Consider the following 18,254-nt stretch of genomic DNA (forward strand, 5'->3'; position numbering starts at 1 on the left):
TGTAGGGGTGTCTGTGAGATAGAAAAGCTTTTAGTTTTGATGAGTCAATTCTATCCATTTCTTTGTGTTTTGTCTTCTTTTTTAAAAAATATATTTTTATGTGTGTGTGTGAGAGTGTGTATACGTGTGTGTATGTGTGTGAGAGTGTGTGTGTGTGTGTGTGTGTGTGTGAGTGAGTATGAGAGAGAGTCTGTGTGTGAGAGTGAGAACAAAATATATGTTTTTATGAAGAACATGAACTGATGAACAAAAATAGATACAGAGACAGAAAAGCATTAAATAGACTACTAAACTTCAGAGGGAAGGCAGGGGAGGGTGTGTGTGGGGTAAGAGATCAATGGACGCAGACAATGGGGGGTGAGGGAATGTGCTGGGGGTATGGGAGGCCGGGGAGAGGTCAATGAGGGAAAAAGGAGACACATGTAATACTATATGTAATATTTTAAACAATAAAGAATTTAATATATATATGTGTGTGTGTGTATACACACACACACACACACACACACACACACACATATAAAATCTATATATATATTAGATTTTAGAGAGGAAGGAACAGGGAGAAAGAGATAGAAACATCAGTGATGAGAGAGAATCATTGATTGGCTGCCTCCTGCTCGCCCCCTACTGGGGATCGAGCCCACAACCCGGAATCAAACCGTGACCTCCTGGTTCATAGGTTGATGCTAAACCACTGGGCCATGCTGATCGAGCAGTTTTGTCTTCTTTAAACAATCTTTCCCTGTTTGAGGTCATGAAGATACTTGTTTGTATTTTGTTCTAAGACTTTTAAAGTTTTTAAAAAATACATTTATATACACTGAGTGGCCAGATTATTATGATCTGGTCACTCAGTATATATCCTATATAATAAAAGGCTAATATACAAATTATCCCCTCGACCAGGAGTTCAATCAGCAGGCAGGCTGGCCAACCGCCCATGTCCACTCCCCCTGGCCAGGCTGACCGGACCCCACCCATGTACAAATTCATGCACCGGGCCTCTAATCTACACTAATAAAAGAGAAAGATGCAAATTGACCATACCTCTGCGACACCCACCAGCCATTCAGGAGTGAGTATGCAAATTAACCCAACAAAGATGTTGGGTTAATTTTCATACGCAGGCACTGAGTGACCGGGGGCAGGCGTTCCGCACCACCCCAGCCACTCTGGGCCTCTGGGCAGCATGGGAAGGTGGAAAGGCGGCTCCGGGCTGGAGCAAAGGCAGTGCCAGCAGCCAGGGGAAGGAAGGCCCATTCTTGCACGAATCATTCAGAGATCATAATAATCTGGCCACTCAGTGTATATATATATGTTAATGCTAATGCCTCCTAAATTTATTCTTTGTGTTGTGTGGGGGTCTTTTGTTTACTCACTTTTCTATTGGGAAAGCCAGTTGTCCTAACCTTGCCAGCCCTTCCCGCTGATCTGAACTGCCACCACCATCACATCCAGGTTCCCACAGGGACCTGAGTCTGCTTAGGGCTCCCTTCTGTTCCACTGACCATATTGCCTATTCTTGTATCCATACCTGAAAGTTTTCATTATTGAACTTTATAAAAAATGTATTATCTGGGCAAAGAGGGGAGGATTATTTGCTTTTTGCTTTAAGGCCATTGGTCTTTAAATAATTGTCCATTGTGTATTTAAAACAGCTGAACCTAGAAAAAAATCCATTCGCTTCTCACCTTTCAAGGACTGATCCACCACGCATGAAGTGGAGAGGGGGGTCCTTCACTTTTCTGTGAAACTCTGGGTACTTTTACTTTTGGCTTTCCCCTCCCCCTTCCAACTCTCGCCTCTGGTTTTTCAGGTTGTGATATCTTTGAACCATGCGGCCTTCTTCCGATCTTTACACGTGGGCCCATGATGGGTATTTTGTAACTGGGTTGTAGTAACAATTCCGTTGGTTACTGCCAACCAGCCCACAGTGATAGGCCTGATGGGGTCTGGCATTTCCTGTCGCCTCACTGACACTGACAGCCTGGATTCCAAAAATAAAAGCACAAGAAACCACTGTGACCTCACGGTCTCTGTGCTCGCACGGTGCTCTGAGCTCTGGGACTGCCTTCACCCCTGTGGCCCAGCTGGGGCCCTGCTCCCCGCCAGAGAGACGTGGGGTCCCAGTGGTCTGGTCGGGCTCTGAGGCCGCCCTGCCGAGCGCTCACTCTCTGTCCCCTCCTTTCAGACAGTCACCCGAAGGGCCAAGGTGGCTCCCGCTGAGAGGATGAGCAAGTTCCTGAGGCACTTCACTGTTGTTGGGGATGACTACCATGCCTGGAACATCAACTATAAGAAATGGGAGAATGAAGAAGAGGAGGAGGAGGAGGAGGAGGAAGGGGGAGAGGAGGAGCAGCCACCGCCAACACCAGCCTCAGAGGAGGAGGGCAGAGCTGCTGACCCAACTTCCGACCCTGTCTCCACACCCAGGCACCCTCTAGACTTCAGGACCAGGTTGAAGAAGCTCTTCAGCTCTCACAGGTTTCAGGTAGGTGGGCAGAGCCCTCAGCTGAGAGTCACGAGGCTGGGGTGGGGGCCCATCTCTGCCACTGCCTCATTCATTGTGCAGATGTCTCCTGAGCACCGACCATGTGCCAGGCGCCTACACAGTGCTGGGTACACAGGGCAGGTCCCATGTTTCAGGGATTAAATCTTACTCCAAAGGTCCATCATCTGATGAATGGATAAACAAAATGTGGTCCATCCATCCAATGGAATACCATTCAGCCATGAAAAGGAAGGAAGCGCTGACACCTGCTACAACATGGATGAACCTGGAGAACATGATGCTGAGTGAGAGAAGCCAGACACTAAAGACTATATATTGTATGATTCCATTTATGTGAAATGTCCAGAAGGAGCAAACCCATAGACACAGAAAACAGATTGGTGATTGTCACAGGTTGGAGGGAGGGAAGAAGGGGCAATGACTGCCTCATGGATACAGGGCTCCCATTTGGGGTGATGAAAATGTTCTGGAACTATATCATGGTGATGGTTCCACAACCTTGGGAATAGACTTTATGCTACTGAATTTTAAAATGGTTAAAATGGCAAATTTTATGTTATACAAATTTTGCTACACACTCACAAAGTAAATTAAAGGATAAACATTGGAGGCAGCCCCACAAGGCCGAGAGGGTGCCAGCCCACACCCACTCTTCACCCTGGGGGCCGCAGTCTCAGCCAAAAATACCTGCCAGGCTTAACTCACCACCGACTTCCAGGTGTGGTGATGGGGAGAACATGAGAGGGAGATGGGGGGCTTCAAAGAATAGCAAAGGAATGGAGCTTTCTACAGAGTTCAGGATCTGTCCTGACATCTGATTTTGAAGGATAAAAGCGGGTGGAGTCTGGCCTGTCCTGAGGTGGGCAGGCAGGAGTCCAGGAGCACATCTGAGTCCCAGGAGAATGCCAGAGGCCCAGGGACACTGGGGAAGCATGCAGCCCCTGTCAGCCCCGTTACCACATGGAGCCATTTGGGGGACCCTGGGCCAAGATAATCCAATTCCTACTAAGAGCCAGTGTCCTTCTGGAAGCAGAGAGAAGCAGCCCTTGCCTCTCCCATCGCTGACTTTGTTCCAGGGTAAAATAGGGAAAATTTATTTTGGTCTTTTTTCGTTTTTATGTGGCTTAGAGAAAGAATGCAGGCCAAGCAACCCAGCACAGTGCTTTCCTCTGTGGCTGAGGCAGGAAAGAAAGCATGGTATTAAGTTGTTGGGGTTGAAATCTCAAACCCTCAATTTCAGGAGTAGGAGGAAGGAGCCAGCTTCCTTCCAGCTGCAAGGGGAGCCCTAGATTATCCCCCTCTGGGAGGTGCCCCCCTTCTCCTGACTCAGCCCACCAGCTGGCCCCCTAAGCTGGGATCCCCAGAGATGCTGGTACTGGGGAAAAATAAGTAGAGGTGTCTAGTCATTCACTCAACAGCCGTTTCTTAGCACCTGTGTGTGAGGCGGGGAGGGGGAGGGGTACAGTGGCGAGCGTGGTGGACAAGTTTCTGCCCCACTCACGGTTGCAGTCATTCCAGAAACCACCCAGACAGGTAACTGGTTACAAGTGGAGAGAAGCCCTCTGTAGGGAAACAGAAGGGGGCTCTGAGAGATCCTGGGGATGGGGGAGACGTGTCTAGGGGTGACATTCCCCCTAACCCCCAACAGCTGAAGGCTGGGCAGGAGTGAGCTCAGTGGGTGGGAGAGGGAGGAGCTTTCCAGGCAGATGGCCCTGTTGCTAAGGGCCCGAGGTAGGAAAGGGTCTGCAGTGTTGCAGGACTGAGAAGGGTCCACGAGGCGTGTGTGGGGAGAAGAGGGACCGCTTGGCAAGGGAGGAGGCACCGGAAGGTCGTCATCCCTGGGCATTGGGCAGCCATGGAAAGTTTACATGCGGGTGGGAGGGGGTGACGTGGCCAGATTTGGAGAAGGGACTCAGAGTAGAAGAAAGGTGGCCACCTCATAGCGGGGGATACAGGTTCAGGCTTAGGGGTTAGATCTGTGCTGGTAGGATCAGCATACAGAGGATTCTGGAATCCCTTTCTTTCAAACCACTTGTTCCACATGGTTTGAGGTGGCCAAGGTGACATGATGTATAGCTAACTGCTGTCACACATGGGATGGCACAACCAGAGAGAAAATACAGGGTGGGGACCCAGGCATTGTGGCTTTGTGACCTTGGGCCTGTCTGTCTTTCAGAGGTGAGATTTATATAAAATTAATCATTTCAAAGTGAATCGTTCAGTGGCATTTATTTAATACATTCACAATGTTGCACAGCCATCACCACTATCTAGTTCCAGAACGTTTCCATCACCCCCAAAGGAGATTTGGTACTCATTAAACAATAACCTCCCATCCCCTGACAACCGCTAATCTTACTGTGTCTATAGATTTGCCTGTTCTGGACATTTCATATAAATGGAATCATACAATACAGATTGTCTTTTGCGTCTGGCTTCTTTCACTTTAGCATAATGTTTTCTAGGTTCAGCCACGTCGTAGCATGTATCAGTACTTCGTCTCTTTTTATGGCTGAATATGCAGTCTGTTTTTAATATTTCTGTGCCTTGGTTTTAAGTCAGATCCCTTTAGCTCTAAAATAAAACCAAGGATAAAGAAAGAAAGAAAGAAAAGGGGGGGGGGAATCCCACCAAAAGCTTGAATCTTTATTAAGCTGCTGAATTTGATCTGTATAAAAACTTCATTGAAAAACAGTTTGCCATGCAATTTCACAATAATCCTTACCATCAAATCATTTAATTACTGAAATAATTAGCTACAGGTGGAAATGATAAAAAACGTACACAGTGCTTCGTTCTTAGTAGGCCTGAACTTGTACAATTTCATCCTGAAATTGCCAAGAAAATTAATGGCAACATGAACCTTCAGAGGCCAAAATCTGTGTACCTGAGAGTGTAAGAGGCAAGGCCCCTGATGGTCCACAGTTTCCAAAGGAAGAAAGTCATGCAGCGTCCCCTGGGTCCCTCCACGGCTGCCAGTCCCTCACCACCCTGTCATCCCTGTGGTCTCTCTGAACACTGTCACCTCCACCCATTAGTGCCCTCCTCAGAGTCGTCACCACCTCCATCTCCGTGACCACCACCGTCACTGAGATCACCCACTCCCTCCACTCTGGTTCCCACTGCCCGCCTCTGCCCCCAGGTCATGACTGTCTTTCCCACAACTCTTCTCAGTTTCCCACCTGAGTCGGGGCAGGTGTTTCACGGCTCTGCACCGCAGCTGTTTCATGTGCAGTGGACATCACTGTAACCCAACTGCCCAAAGCGGGCAGAGCCTGGAGGTTCCTCCCACAACTCAGACCTCGGAGGCTGCATGTTTTTCATTATTTACTGAGCATCTTCTCTGGGCTTACCCTAGCGAGAGCAATGCACAGCACTAGGAAAATATAAATGTGGCAAAATGTTTTTATTACTTCTTTTGTTTGCCACCTAGGAATTAGCAGTTTGGTTTGAGAGATGCTGGGAAACAGTGAACGAGTAAGAAAAAGACAGTGCCCGGCCGACATGGCTAGTGGTTGAGTGTCGACCTATGAACCAGGAGGTCATGGTTCGATTCCCAGTCAGGGCACATGCCTGGGTTGTGGGCTCGATGCCCAGTGTGGGGTGTGAGGAGGCAGCTGATCAATGATTCTCATCATTGATGTTTCTATCTCTCTGTCTCCCTTCATCTCTGAAATCAATAAAAAATACATTTAAAAAAAAAAAGACAAGTAGTGACAGAGGGTCAGTGAGTGAGCTGTCCTGAGATGCCCTGGTACAACAGGCACTGAGGTGGCGGACAGCCCGGAAGGCAGCAGGGGGAGGAGGGGCTTCTGTGGAGGAGCTGGCCCCCAGCGGGCTCCCCACAGGGTGCTTGGGCCATAGCCAGCAGCCTCCCACCCTTGGCATTTTTCCCTAGTGGTTTCATCCAGCTGTTTCCAAACCCACCTTTGAAAGACAGAAGGCGGTCTCCCTTTAGGGCTCATGGCTTCTCCTCCTTCCCTGGGTCCGCAGGTCACCATCATCTGCCTGGTTGTGCTGGATGCCCTCCTGGTGCTGGCCGAGCTCATCCTGGACCTGAAGATCATCCAGCCGGACAAGAACAACTACGCCGGCAGGGTAGTGTGTCCACAGCCCTTTACTGCTTTCTTCACTCTGGTACCTGCACGGAAGGGGACAGAGTAGGGTGGGTAGCACCCGCCCTGAGGCTGCATGAGAGCAGATCGGGTGCTTTTAGTCAAAGGGCAGAGGAAATGTCTTCCTTTCCAAGTTATAGATAAGCATTTACTACAACAGGAAACTTCCTCCTTTCACTTGATGGCTTCCTGGACCGCTGAGCTGGAGTGTGTCCCTGATTCCAGAGGGGCGCTCTGACCAGGAGAACCATACTTTCCCGTCCCCTAGAAGAGCTGTTTCTCCTTAGCTGTTCTGATGGGGTCCCTAGGCTGGAGCCATCCAGGGATGTGCCACTATTTATTCCCTGATTCACACTTCCTGCCGGAGTCCCTCCCAGACATTCGCCCAAGGGGCACTGGACACCCCAAAAATGCACCACCTGTGGCCCATCGTCAGTAACATAGGAGACAGTCAGGGGCTGGAAAGCTTCTCCCAACACTTCTTTAAAAACAAAAGTTGATTTATAATCCGAAAATGCCCTTTCAGGTGTAAACCACCACCCTTCCTACTGGTGGCCCCTTTCCCAAGGCAGCCGTTAGGTGCCCCTCTGCAGCCAGCCCCAGTTCTTCCGTACATGGATTTTTTTTTTAACAGAATCAATAACATACCTGCAAACTATCTTGTGCCCTTCTTTTTCAACTTTTTTATTATGAAAAAAAGGCCAATCTACATTTTGCTATATTTGCTTTATATCTCTGTCCACAAACACACCTATATATTATTGTCTGACCATTTGAAAATAAGTTAGATATCATGACACTTCATCCTAAATACTTTGATGTACATAAGAATACAGTCTTCCTCCTACAGAACCATAATAGCATTTTCATACCTTAAAAATTATCAATAATTCCCTATCTAATAGCCAATTAGCATCCACTCATGAGCATTGGCTGGCCAGTGAATACACTAGGGGATGCAAACTGGTGATTTTGAATTGTCTTTCCTTCTACATCACGTAGTTGGTATTTTATAAGAGCTTTCCTTTTTCTCCTGTGTACACGTGTGTGCATGTACCACTCACTATGGACGCATGGATTTTTTGTGTGTTATGTATTCAGTGTATTACAATGATAGCCATTCTTTTCAATATTCAAATGGTCCCAAACCTGGCCACTGTGAGCCCCTTTGAGTGGACTGCTGTGTTCCTTTGACACGACCCCATAGTCTGAGCATTTCCCTGCTCAAAGATGATGTCCCAGCTGACTTTGAACTTTCCCTACCCAGAATGGACATGGTTACTTTACTGAAGACCAGTATTTATCAGTCAGGATCTGGGAACTCTTCACTCACCATCTACCTTGGTGATCACTGCTAGTCAACCCATATGGATCAGCCTTAGTCTTTTTAACAGTTGCATAGTGCTCCATATGGAGGAACCATAATGCATTTGATGACTGCCCTTTAATGGATATTTCAGTTTTTCTACAAACTATGTAGAAAATCTTGTTTGGCAAGTGATGTTGCAGTAAGTATCCTTACAAGTCTTTGTACACGTGAATTAAGCTGTAGGATAAATTCCAAGCAGTGGCATTGTTACCCAAATGAAGGGTCTGTTTGCCTGCACTTATCGAACGAGAGTCTGCAGCCAAGAAAGTAAGGATTTATTAAGGAGATGGCACCATGCCTGGAGTCACAGGTGAGCTACTGCTCAAAAAACTACCTCCCCATGTTTCCAGGGGAAGGACTTTAAAGGGGCGGGGGGAGGAATCGTTAATCATGATGACTCGAGGAGTTAGGGTCGTGGTCTCTACTGATTGGTTGGCGCTAGGGTAGGGGGTAGTTGATCACTGTATCTGGTCCTGATGTCAGCCTTGGAGTCATTCTGTCTGATTTGGCAAGGGTATGTTTGGTGGGATTGCTCTGCTTTCCTGGAAACTGAGGCCAACATGCTATCTGTAGTTTGATTGAAAATTCTGTCTCTATATAATAGACTTGTTCCTAAGACTAATGGATGCTGACCAGAACCTCATTGCTCTGAGGGCTTAATGATTAAGCAAGGTGGGTGAGTCAGGGCGCTTGGGTGAGAGGCCAGTTTGAGTCAAAGGAAAAATATGAAAAGGCCCAATGAAAGAAAATAAGGTTCTGCACGGTTCCTGTATTGCTATGCCAATAGGCATGGTGATGTTTTCCAATCTGCCATCACCCAGTTGCCCTTCAAAGAGCAGAGCCCTGTCTGCTGTTCCCGCAGTTTTACCAGCCCGAGAACGGGGCCTGGTGCTGGCAGGGGCTCGGGACTGGTCAGTGAATGAAATCTCTCTGGTGACCTGACAGGTGCACTCGAGGCCTGCTGGTCTGTGTGACCTGCCCCAGCCCGGACCTGCTCTCACTGTGCTTCCTTGTCTCCTTCAGGTGTTCCACTTCATGAGCATTGCCATCTTGACCTTCTTTATGATAGAGGTTTTCTTTAAAATATTTGTTTTCCGCTTGGAGTTCTTCCACCACAAGTTTGAAATCCTGGACTCTGTTGTCGTCGTGGTTTCATTTGTCCTCGACATCGTCCTCCTGTTCCAGGAGCATGAGTTTGAGGCTCTTGGCCTGTTGATTCTGCTCCGGCTGTGGCGGGTGGCCCGGATCATCAACGGTATGTCCCCTGCACCCCTGGGTTGCAGAGCAGATAGGAATGGGTGGCACCTGGGAGTGGACACAGAGGCTGCAGGTCGTGGTTTCCAAGTCGGTTTCCTCCTCCTCCCCGCAGTCTCAGGAAAGTGAAGTGGTCTGATCTGGTGTCCCACCACCACCTCTGTGGCTAAGAGCTGACACTGAGACATGTGCTCTCAGAGGAACTACCTTTCTCCTTTAGGCCCTATTTCTATTAGACTAATCCCTGAAGAGAATTTTATCGCACCCTACCCACCTGGGGAGGGGCCTCATCCAGAAGGGGTGCAAGGAAGCTGAAAAATGATTTACACTAGATCCTGCCCCCTTTGAGAAAAGCACAACATGTGTTAGTGTGATGAAGGCTCTGAGAACTGGTATTTTCCAAATTGACCAATCTGATACTTTCTGGGGACGGAATACCTATTCACATGCTGTAGACCCTGGCTGTGGAGCACACACTTGGGGAAATACTGTGTATTTTAGGTAAAAAGCCTATGCCTTGCACACCCTGTGTGTACAGGGAGCCTCTATCTCAGAGAATTCATGTTTCTGCTGTGACTTTATTTTATTTTTATTGATTTCAGAGAGAGAAAGAGAGAGAGAGAAACATCTATGTGAGAGATTTGGTTGCCTCTAGCACACGCCCCAACTGAGGCAGGGATGGAACCTGCAATCCAGATACATCCCCTTAACTGGGAATCGAACCCGCAACCCCTCAGTGCTCAGGCCGACACTATGCACTGAGCCAGGCCAGCACCTTTGTGGCTTTTGCACACACTGCTGCTAGGCAGTGCTGTGGTGAAGAAGCTCTGTGGTAAGAAGCTTAATGCTCATCTGCTCAGTGATTATTTTTAAGGATTTTTCAGCCCATGGGAACCAAAGAGAAGTATTTCACAACGAGGTCCTCAGAAATGAAAAATCGGACCCTCCTAGTTCAGATGCCTTTAAGCAATGACTGTTTTACTTGTCTGTCACCACTCTTCCCAAGTGTACACATTTATAAAGAACATAGATTTTTTTCCAAGTGGTTAAATTAGAAACCAGTATCATTGAGACCCCAATTATTTTTCAGGAATAATTATCTCAGTTAAGACACGTTCAGAGCGGCAACTGTTGAGGTTAAAACAGATAAATATACAATTGGCTGCCAAGATCCAGCACCTTGAGTTCAGCTGCTCTGAGAAGGTAAGAAAGCACTTCTGGGGAAATACCACCGGTTTGCAGTTGCCCACCTTCAGCACAGTGCTTCTCACGCCAGGCCTTCACTCCTGTGTGCCTTAAGCCAGGAGCACCCCTCCCCCTGTCTAAGTCTTCCCTGTCCTTGCCTCCTTCCCAGAGCTAGGCTGGGCGTCTCTCCTCTTGTCTCTGCTATTATCCACTGGACGCCATGTGACTGTGGCAGTCGCCTTCAGCAGACTGATTCCACAAGCTTCATGGCCTGTCCTTGTACTGGGGCTCACGGAATGATGGTCACGTCCCTGGGGAGGCTCAGAGGTAAATTCAGTTATTTGTCTGCTTTTGTAATAACAGGAACAAGAAATTGAAAGACTTAACAAGTTACTGAGACAGCATGGACTTCTGGGGGAGGTGAACTAGAGGCGTCCCTGCTCCACTCCAAAGACACCGCCTCACGGGCTGTGGCTGTGAATGAGAACCACCAGCCCTCCTGGGGCATCTGCGGGACAGGGTTGGTTTGATGTCTTTGCCTCCGACCCAGCTTGGATTCTGGAGGGACACAGTCTTTCGGAAGGCGCTCTCTCTTCCTTGGTGTGACCGAGGGCTTCCCATCCCATTCCCACCTGCACTGTATCACAAATGTATTATAAGCTGTTTCTCATATTGAACACTTGACTCTTGCTCAAAAATGTACAACAAAGCTGGACAATCACTAGTTGTATATAACATTTAATCTCATCAAATGTAGTTTTCACGTTCTGAGGCATTCTTTCATATGAGCGCTCTGAAAGACAAAAGAAAAAAAAAGGAAGCTACCTTAGCTACCAGCCAATTCTGGAAAGGCCTTTTCTATTTCCAAGCTGTTCTAAACAGCTTGTTGTAGGGCAGTTCCCCAAGGAGGCTGTCCTCGGGTTCCCAGCCCCTCCTCTGCATCATCCAGCTGCATCACCCAGTTCTGCCACCTGACAATGTTTTTCTCAATTACTGTACAATTAATGTAGAACATAAACTCTCTCCTTCCCCCGGACCCTCCCACTATATTCTTTCCAGCTTCAACTGCTTGGAACTGCTCTGTGGCATTCCACATCAGCCCACCAGTTGGAGAGCTAGCTAGCCAGTTGGAGAGCTAGCTAGCGACAGTGCCTGGTACAGAAATGTCAATTGGACCCAAGACTCCACTCTAATTAACATGACATTTGGGGGAAGATCCCCTCCTGAGGCCTTGTATTCTATCTGCCTGAGCTTATACAAGAGTTCGCTATTTTTGTACTCATTTCAATGGGACTTGAAAGAAAACCTGAACTAAAAACAATGATTATTTTAACAACAACTCACATCAAAGCAGGAGGTGAGTGAACTGGATAAACCCTCGATGCCTGTGCTACTTCAAAGTCTGTTCTCTACCGTCTTCCCAAAGGTGCAATTTGGTTTCCACATGCAATCTGTGTATTGAGAGTTTTGGAAATCACCAGGATCAGATAGTGCCCCCTTTTAAAGTCAAACCAAGTAGAATAAAATTTCCAAAAGGAGGGAAATGAGTGGGGAGGGGAGGTGTACTGGTCTGGAAGACACTCTATTCTAGAGGTGTGACCTCCTTTCTTTAAATGACTTACGTCAAACAAATGGGAAGAAGAAATTGAAGGGCAGCTTGGCATTGATGGTTGGCCGAGCTCTGAAGCCTGCCTCTGCCGGTGCAGACACATCCACAAAAGTAACCGCAGTGGAAATAAGAATCGTCCTTTCTTTTCCTGAGTTGGTCTGTAATAAAAAGCCAGGGTGCTGTAAGCCCTGCCGCCCATGTGTTACCAGGATAACAAAGACAGGACATCTTTCACTCTCTTCCTCACTGACCATTGTTGGTCAGTTCAAAAATCTGACAGGTATATAGAGGGCTAATCAGCCATTAACTTGGATGAGAAAAAATAATTTTTACTCAGGTTGTCCCAAAGGTTGTCCCAACACATCAATGTCAATCACAACTCAATTTTCTTAAGAATTTTAAAGATAGCCGAAACCGGTTTGGTTCAGTGGATAGAGCGTTGGCCTGCGGACTGAGGGGTCCCGGGTTCGATTCCGGTCAAGGGCCCATGTCTTGGTTGCGGGCACATCCCCAGTGGGGGGTGTGCAGGAGGCAGCTGATCAATGTTTCTCTCTCATCGATGTTTCTAACTCTCTGTCCCTCTCCCTTCCTCTCTGTAAAAAATCAATAAAATATATTTTTTAAAAAAAAGAATTTTAAAGATAAATCTAAACAAGCGTGCTACTGTGAATGAAACCCTTGTCAGTGGAGGTTTTTCCTTTAAGTGAAAGAAAATGACTGCTACAGTGTTTTAAGAATCCAGATTGTTGCCCTAGCTGGTTTGGCTCAGTGGATAGCTTCAGCCTGCAGACAGAAGGGTCTCAGGTTCGATTCCGGTCAAGGGCACATGCCTGGGTTTCGGGCTCAATCCCCAGTAGGGGGCATGCAGGAGGCAGCTGATCAATGATTCTCTCTCATCATTGATGTTTCTATCTCCCTTCCTTTCTGAAATCAATAAAAATATATATTTTTTAAAAAGAATCCAGATTGTTTCCATTTTAATTATAATCTTTTTCACAAAATAATAAATTTTACTATCACACCTGAGTTTTGTCTGGACTTGTGTCTTAACCTATACCTTGAAACTAAAGTTAGGCCTACCTTAGGGTATGAGGATGAAATTAGATTTGCAGTTACGTTGACTATTTTAGCCTGTGGGTTCAGTAAGGATCCGTACTTAGTCCATTTCACTTCTATAACCAAAGCCAGTGGGAGCTGGCAGACATCCTACAAAATAAAATGCTGTTCATCAGTTTGACTATTACACCAACCACAAGTCAAACTTAATCTGCAGTTCAGAGTTTTAATTATAAAATGCTTCACATATTACAAAATGTTCTGAACAAGAGAATGAATAGACTCTCAAAGTTCAGATAAAAACCGCTTAGAGAAAGCACATATTTTAAAGTACTCAGTGCTCCAAAAACATTTTAATACCTAAAGCACAATTTTTCCATTCCTTCCAATTCCTCTGATTTCTAAAGAGGCCAGCATCACCTGGGAGTTGTAAGCCCAGTGCGTGTCTGTAGAACCTTCAGGGCCTTGCCTACTCTAACTTCCTCTACCCGTTTACAGCTACCTCCGAGATACCTGAGGAGAGAAACTGGCATTGGGTGGGGAGGAGAGAGAATGGTATTATTAACAGACAAATTAAGCCCGATTGCATATCATGTTAAAATACACTTAAAAGAAATGTGCCTTCTTTTCATTTATCTGATTTCATCAATTGGCAATTAAGGTGTAACACTGGGGTTTATAGGCAGAGTCTGAGTTGTCAAAGATACTGCCAACTCTCCAAAGGAACCGAGAGCCTCCATGGAGCTGCCCAGTTCAGACTGGACGCTGTGGGAGCTGGGCCTGAGGCCTCTGCTCCAGGGCCTCTGTTGGGGCAGCCCCCAGGGGAAAATGGTTGGTGGGCCTTCCCGATCTTTTTCCTGCCTCTACACCTCTTTAGTTGGCAACTGTGATAACTGCTGAAGCTGCATGGTGGTTAGAAGGGATTTTGTTGTATTATTCTATTTTTGTATATGTTTGAAATTTTCCACAATAACAAGTTTTTAAAAACACATCTCTTCAAGGCATGAAAAGCTAGCAGGCCTGCTAAATTTGTGCCTGCCAAAAAGGCACTGGTGGGATCCTTAGCTTGGAACTGCCTTTTAAGCAATTTGTAGACTGAGAGATCCTTGAATATCCTGTTATTAGGAGAAGATGCAACAAGCAGCTGGTATAACTGAGCTTAGCAGATGCTCTCATGTCTGCTTCTACCTGGGTTTCCTGAAAGGTTGGCACAGAACACACCCCAGGCCCTGAGCTACCAGGACCAGCACAGACCCTGGCAGTGCTAATGTCCTCACTGCTGCGTCTCCTCCCAACCTGTTTTCCCTTCTGAGGAGGAAGTAATAACTAGATGTCTTAACCCATCTCCAAGAAGCCAGAAGCAATCTGCCTGGTTCACTGAGGCAGCAGAGCTGAGCCAAGACTTAGCAGCTGAAAAGCAGGGACTGAGCAATCACCTGTCTCTGGTAGGAAGGGCAGGATCCGAGCTGGGGAGCAGTCCTCACCCCCACTGTCCCCATGCTATAAATATGCTAAGCAGATAATGAAAGGCCTGCAGAAACTGTGACAAGAAAAAGCTGGGCAATTAAAGGATAAGATGGAGAGCACACCTCCAGGGATCGGGGCCAGCCCACACTGACTGCTGAGACAAAAGGAAAAGGTGGGCAGAAGAATCACATGTGATCAGGAACCCATTTATAGGTGTCAAATCCATTAAACTCTTGGGAACTTTTGAATTGAAAGCTCTCATGTGGGCCGGGAACAGGCCGGGAACAGCGCTGTGGATGAGAGGATGTCTCAATCTCTTTGAGACAGTCCTCACACTTGGCTCATATCCAATGCCTAGAAGCCTCATGTAACCCCAACAATGACAGTAGGAATGGTCAGGTTCCCATTCATGGAGTAACCACTAGGCACCATGAATATTAATTACCTCATTAACTCAACAATCCCTATGAGATAGTTACTATAACCATCATTCCCACTTCACAGAGAGGAAAGGGCCCAATCCCACAAAATCAATGGCCAATGACAACAGTGTTAACAAGGACAAAATCAGTATTCAAGGTCCGGGCCCATCTGATAACAAAGCCCAGGCTCCCGCCCAGAGCCATCTACCTCCCACAGGGTGGAGGGGCAGTGGAAGAAAGAGAGATCGCCATTATGTGGCCTTCAACTTCTCCCCCGTACCTTCATGTGGGGTGCCTGGGTGATGAAGTGGATAGGCACCCAGTCCAGCACATCCTGGGCCTGAGAATTTCCAAAAGAGGCCACATAATCTGGAAAGCCCTGGCCTTTCAGCAGGCTCTTCACCTTCTCCACGGCAAGTGGACACGTGATAGTGCTGGTCAGTCTTTGGAGAAGGAAAAAGAAGTCAATCAAATGAGGCTGTTGCTCACACCAGCATTTTTCACAGGCTCAACAACACACATGCTCTCTCTGGTTTATTTTTCTCTCCAAAAGGGGACTGTTTGAAAAAAGCCAATGTGTTTCTAACTTTGAGAAATCGTCTTTGGCCAAGGAGATGAATCCAAAACAATGTTTCTCAAACTGTGTTCCATCAAGAGGCTCTGTACAAGAAAGGTTCCATGGCCAAAAGTTTGGAAACTATTGCATACCCATGTCCCTCCTGAAGTACACCGGCATATTAAAGGCTCTGAGAAGTCCTACAGTAGGAGCATGTTTTTAACTTTAATTGGTATTTCCCAAACATATTAAATCATAGACCTACCCCTACTGACATCTTGTGGAAATGTATTCTGAACCCCCTTTCACAAATGCTGGTCTAAAATAATCAGAACTAATAACGTAAGCTCTGGCCAGTGGTTAGAGCATCGTCATGAAGGGTCACAGGTTCAATACCAGGTCAAAGGCACCTACCTGGGTTGCATGTTTGTTCCAGGGCACGTGCAGAAGGCAACAAATTGATGTTTCCCTCTATTTCTCTCCCCCGCCCCCTTCTACTCTCTCCAAAAATGAATGGAAAAAATATCCTCGGGTGAGGATTAACAACAACAAAATAGAACTAATAATGTAAAAATGTAAATGGCACATACTGGTCTAACCAAAATAATGACATAATTACCCTGGGGAGTTACAGGGTCAGAAGTGAGTTGATGGTGGGATAGGGGGTGAAAGGGAAAAGAGCCAGATTTTCATCTTCCATAGTGGGAACTCAAGAAATAATCTGTAAGCCCTGACTGGTTTGGCCCAGTGGATGGAGTGTAGGCCTGCGGACTGAAAGGTCCCCGGTTCGATTCCGGTCAGGGGCATGTACCTTGGTTGCGGGCACATCCCCAGTAGTAGGTGTGCAGGAGGCAGCTGATCGATGTTTCTCTCTCATCAATGTTTCTAACTCTCTATCCCTCTCCCTTCCTCTCTGTAAAAAAATCAATAAAATATATTTAAAAAAAAAAAAAGAAATAATCTGTAAAACTAAAATATCAAGAAAGCGTTATATGCAGGCTATTTAAAGATCTGAAGGTAAATTTCCAAAAAATAAGCTGTAGGAGTTACTACCTCTGGGGTGGGGCAGGTGAGGGTAAGAACTGCTGTTTTAAAATAAGCCATGCAGAGCCATTTGACATTTTACAGTAGATGCATGTTTGATAATAAAAAAAGTACCAGTAAATTAAAAGCAGATCACACTCAGGCTTGCTCTCACTGGGCTTGCTATGTTGTGTGCAGTATATGAAAATGCAGACCTACAGCAAGGACTTCCAGGGGAAGTATTTTTGCGTGAACTCTAGTGCTATTCAACCTTAAAACAAAACATACAAAGCCTTGAGGTTTTCACTCCACTCGATTTGATTTTAAAAATGGTTGTAATAGTTTTCCTTTGAACCATGACACATGGCTTATGGTTCTGAGAATTAAAATAAAAAATAAAAAATATATAATGTGTTGTCACTATTGCTACTACCTATTAATAATCATAAGGTACACTGTAGCTTTCACAAGCACTCCCATCAGCTCAGGCAAATGTCTGATTGACATAGTGGGGGTAGGGGGGGAGGATGTTTTATTTTCTGATCAACACATGCAAGTTCTAACAGAAATAAGTCTCTCCCTTACCTTAGTTTACAGCCAGATTGCATGTTGTAACCAAATAATACTGGGGTCCGAATCCCCTCTACTGCCAAGCAGTCTTGCTCAGCTGTGCTACGAAGAATAGTAAGTTGTCCATATCTATTCATGGTTTGAATAATCCCAGACATTCTTAGAGAGTTAAGGGATAACCACCCAGTATGACAGCAGCCTGGTTCTCAGGAAACAGTGGCACATGTGTGACTGAGACATGAGTGAGACCCCAATATCTCTTCTCTGGGCCTCTGGGAATATGACAGCTATTTCCCAGGAGATGGTAAAAGCAGTTATAACTATTTTCCTTGATTAGATCCTCAGAAGAAAAAAATCTTCAGAAACTGGCCCTTCAAAATGAATTCGAAGTTTTCAAAATCACTAAATTTGTTTGGATCTCTGTGAAATTAAATACACCTAAAATGTCTGTCAGCTTTTCGGGGTTAAGACTTTCATTATAAACATTGACATTTTCTTGGGTCATGCTGTTTCACCCCTAACCTCCAGTCTCCAAGGAGCCCCACATGCTGTGTGGCCTGACCACCCCCCACTCCAGAGCCACCAGGGAAGCCTGTGGCCGAGACCAGCCTCTCCAGCCCACAGGTGCCTCAGCGATAAAGGGAAGCATGGCTCCCGCATGTGGACAGGGGAATCAACCTTCTCCTCGGAACCAAAAGGATATCCTTTGTGAGGCTGAAATCCGGCAGCGAGCGGGAGGCCCACAACATAACCAGGGTTTCCACTGAGAGGAACCGGCTTTGTATTTTGCTGTAAGACAATGCAGAAAAGCCCCCACGTAATTCTCACTTTAACAAGGAAGTGGTAGGGGGGAAATGAAATGCTTTTCAGAATAAAATCCGGGATTACCGACCAACAAAATAATTTCTCCCCTACTCAGAACTATAAATGTATCTGCTGAGTGTAGGAGTACATCATGCTGTAAAGAGCAAGCTTGCATGCAAGGACTCAGTCCCCGGGGGAAAGGATGTAGGCCTCAGCCTGATTCATTACAAACCCAATGCTATGTGCAAGCCTTCGTTCAGTGCATGGGGTTAGGTGTGGCAATACTCCTAAGCTGAGATTATGTTTTTC

General features: G+C 46.4%; 2 protein-coding genes across 6 annotated transcripts in view; one reads left to right on the forward strand and one right to left on the reverse strand.

Moving 5' to 3' along the window:
• Window positions 1-12,999, forward strand: part of HVCN1 (hydrogen voltage gated channel 1) — a gene marked incomplete at its 3' end in the record, with an annotated part of 27,625 nt that extends 14,626 nt beyond the window's left edge. The window contains exons 4-8 of one of the 2 annotated variants that reach the window (XM_080650606.1): window positions 2,195-2,494; window positions 6,509-6,613; window positions 9,023-9,254; window positions 10,344-10,456; window positions 10,802-12,999. In XM_080650606.1, coding sequence (XP_080506732.1) covers window positions 2,195-2,494; window positions 6,509-6,613; window positions 9,023-9,254; window positions 10,344-10,456; window positions 10,802-10,867 — 816 coding nt within the window. Of the gene's footprint in view, window positions 1-2,194; window positions 2,495-6,508; window positions 6,614-9,022; window positions 9,255-10,343; window positions 10,553-10,801 lie in introns of those variants that run through there. The other variant, XM_080650605.1, reaches the window with a different exon arrangement.
• TCTN1 (tectonic family member 1) overlaps window positions 10,208-18,254 on the reverse strand; it is a gene marked incomplete at its 5' end in the record, with an annotated part of 23,758 nt that continues 15,711 nt past the window's right edge. Inside the window, 7 exons of one of the 4 annotated variants that reach the window (XR_013959573.1) lie at window positions 11,162-11,231; window positions 11,783-11,889; window positions 12,061-12,205; window positions 13,128-13,253; window positions 15,273-15,435; window positions 17,157-17,297; window positions 17,845-17,930. Coding sequence is in view for 2 of the 4 variants with exons in the window: in XM_080650602.1 (XP_080506728.1) it covers window positions 12,062-12,205; window positions 13,128-13,253; window positions 15,273-15,435; window positions 17,157-17,297; window positions 17,845-17,930 (660 nt within the window). Of the gene's footprint in view, window positions 11,232-11,782; window positions 11,890-12,060; window positions 12,206-13,127; window positions 13,254-15,272; window positions 15,436-17,156; window positions 17,298-17,844; window positions 17,931-18,254 lie in introns of all 4 variants that reach the window. The other 3 variants (XM_080650602.1, XR_013959572.1, XM_080650603.1) reach the window with 3 other exon arrangements.

This window comes from Plecotus auritus (assembly GCF_963455305.1).
Source record: "Plecotus auritus genome assembly, chromosome: 13".
NCBI lineage: Eukaryota > Metazoa > Chordata > Mammalia > Chiroptera > Vespertilionidae > Plecotus > Plecotus auritus.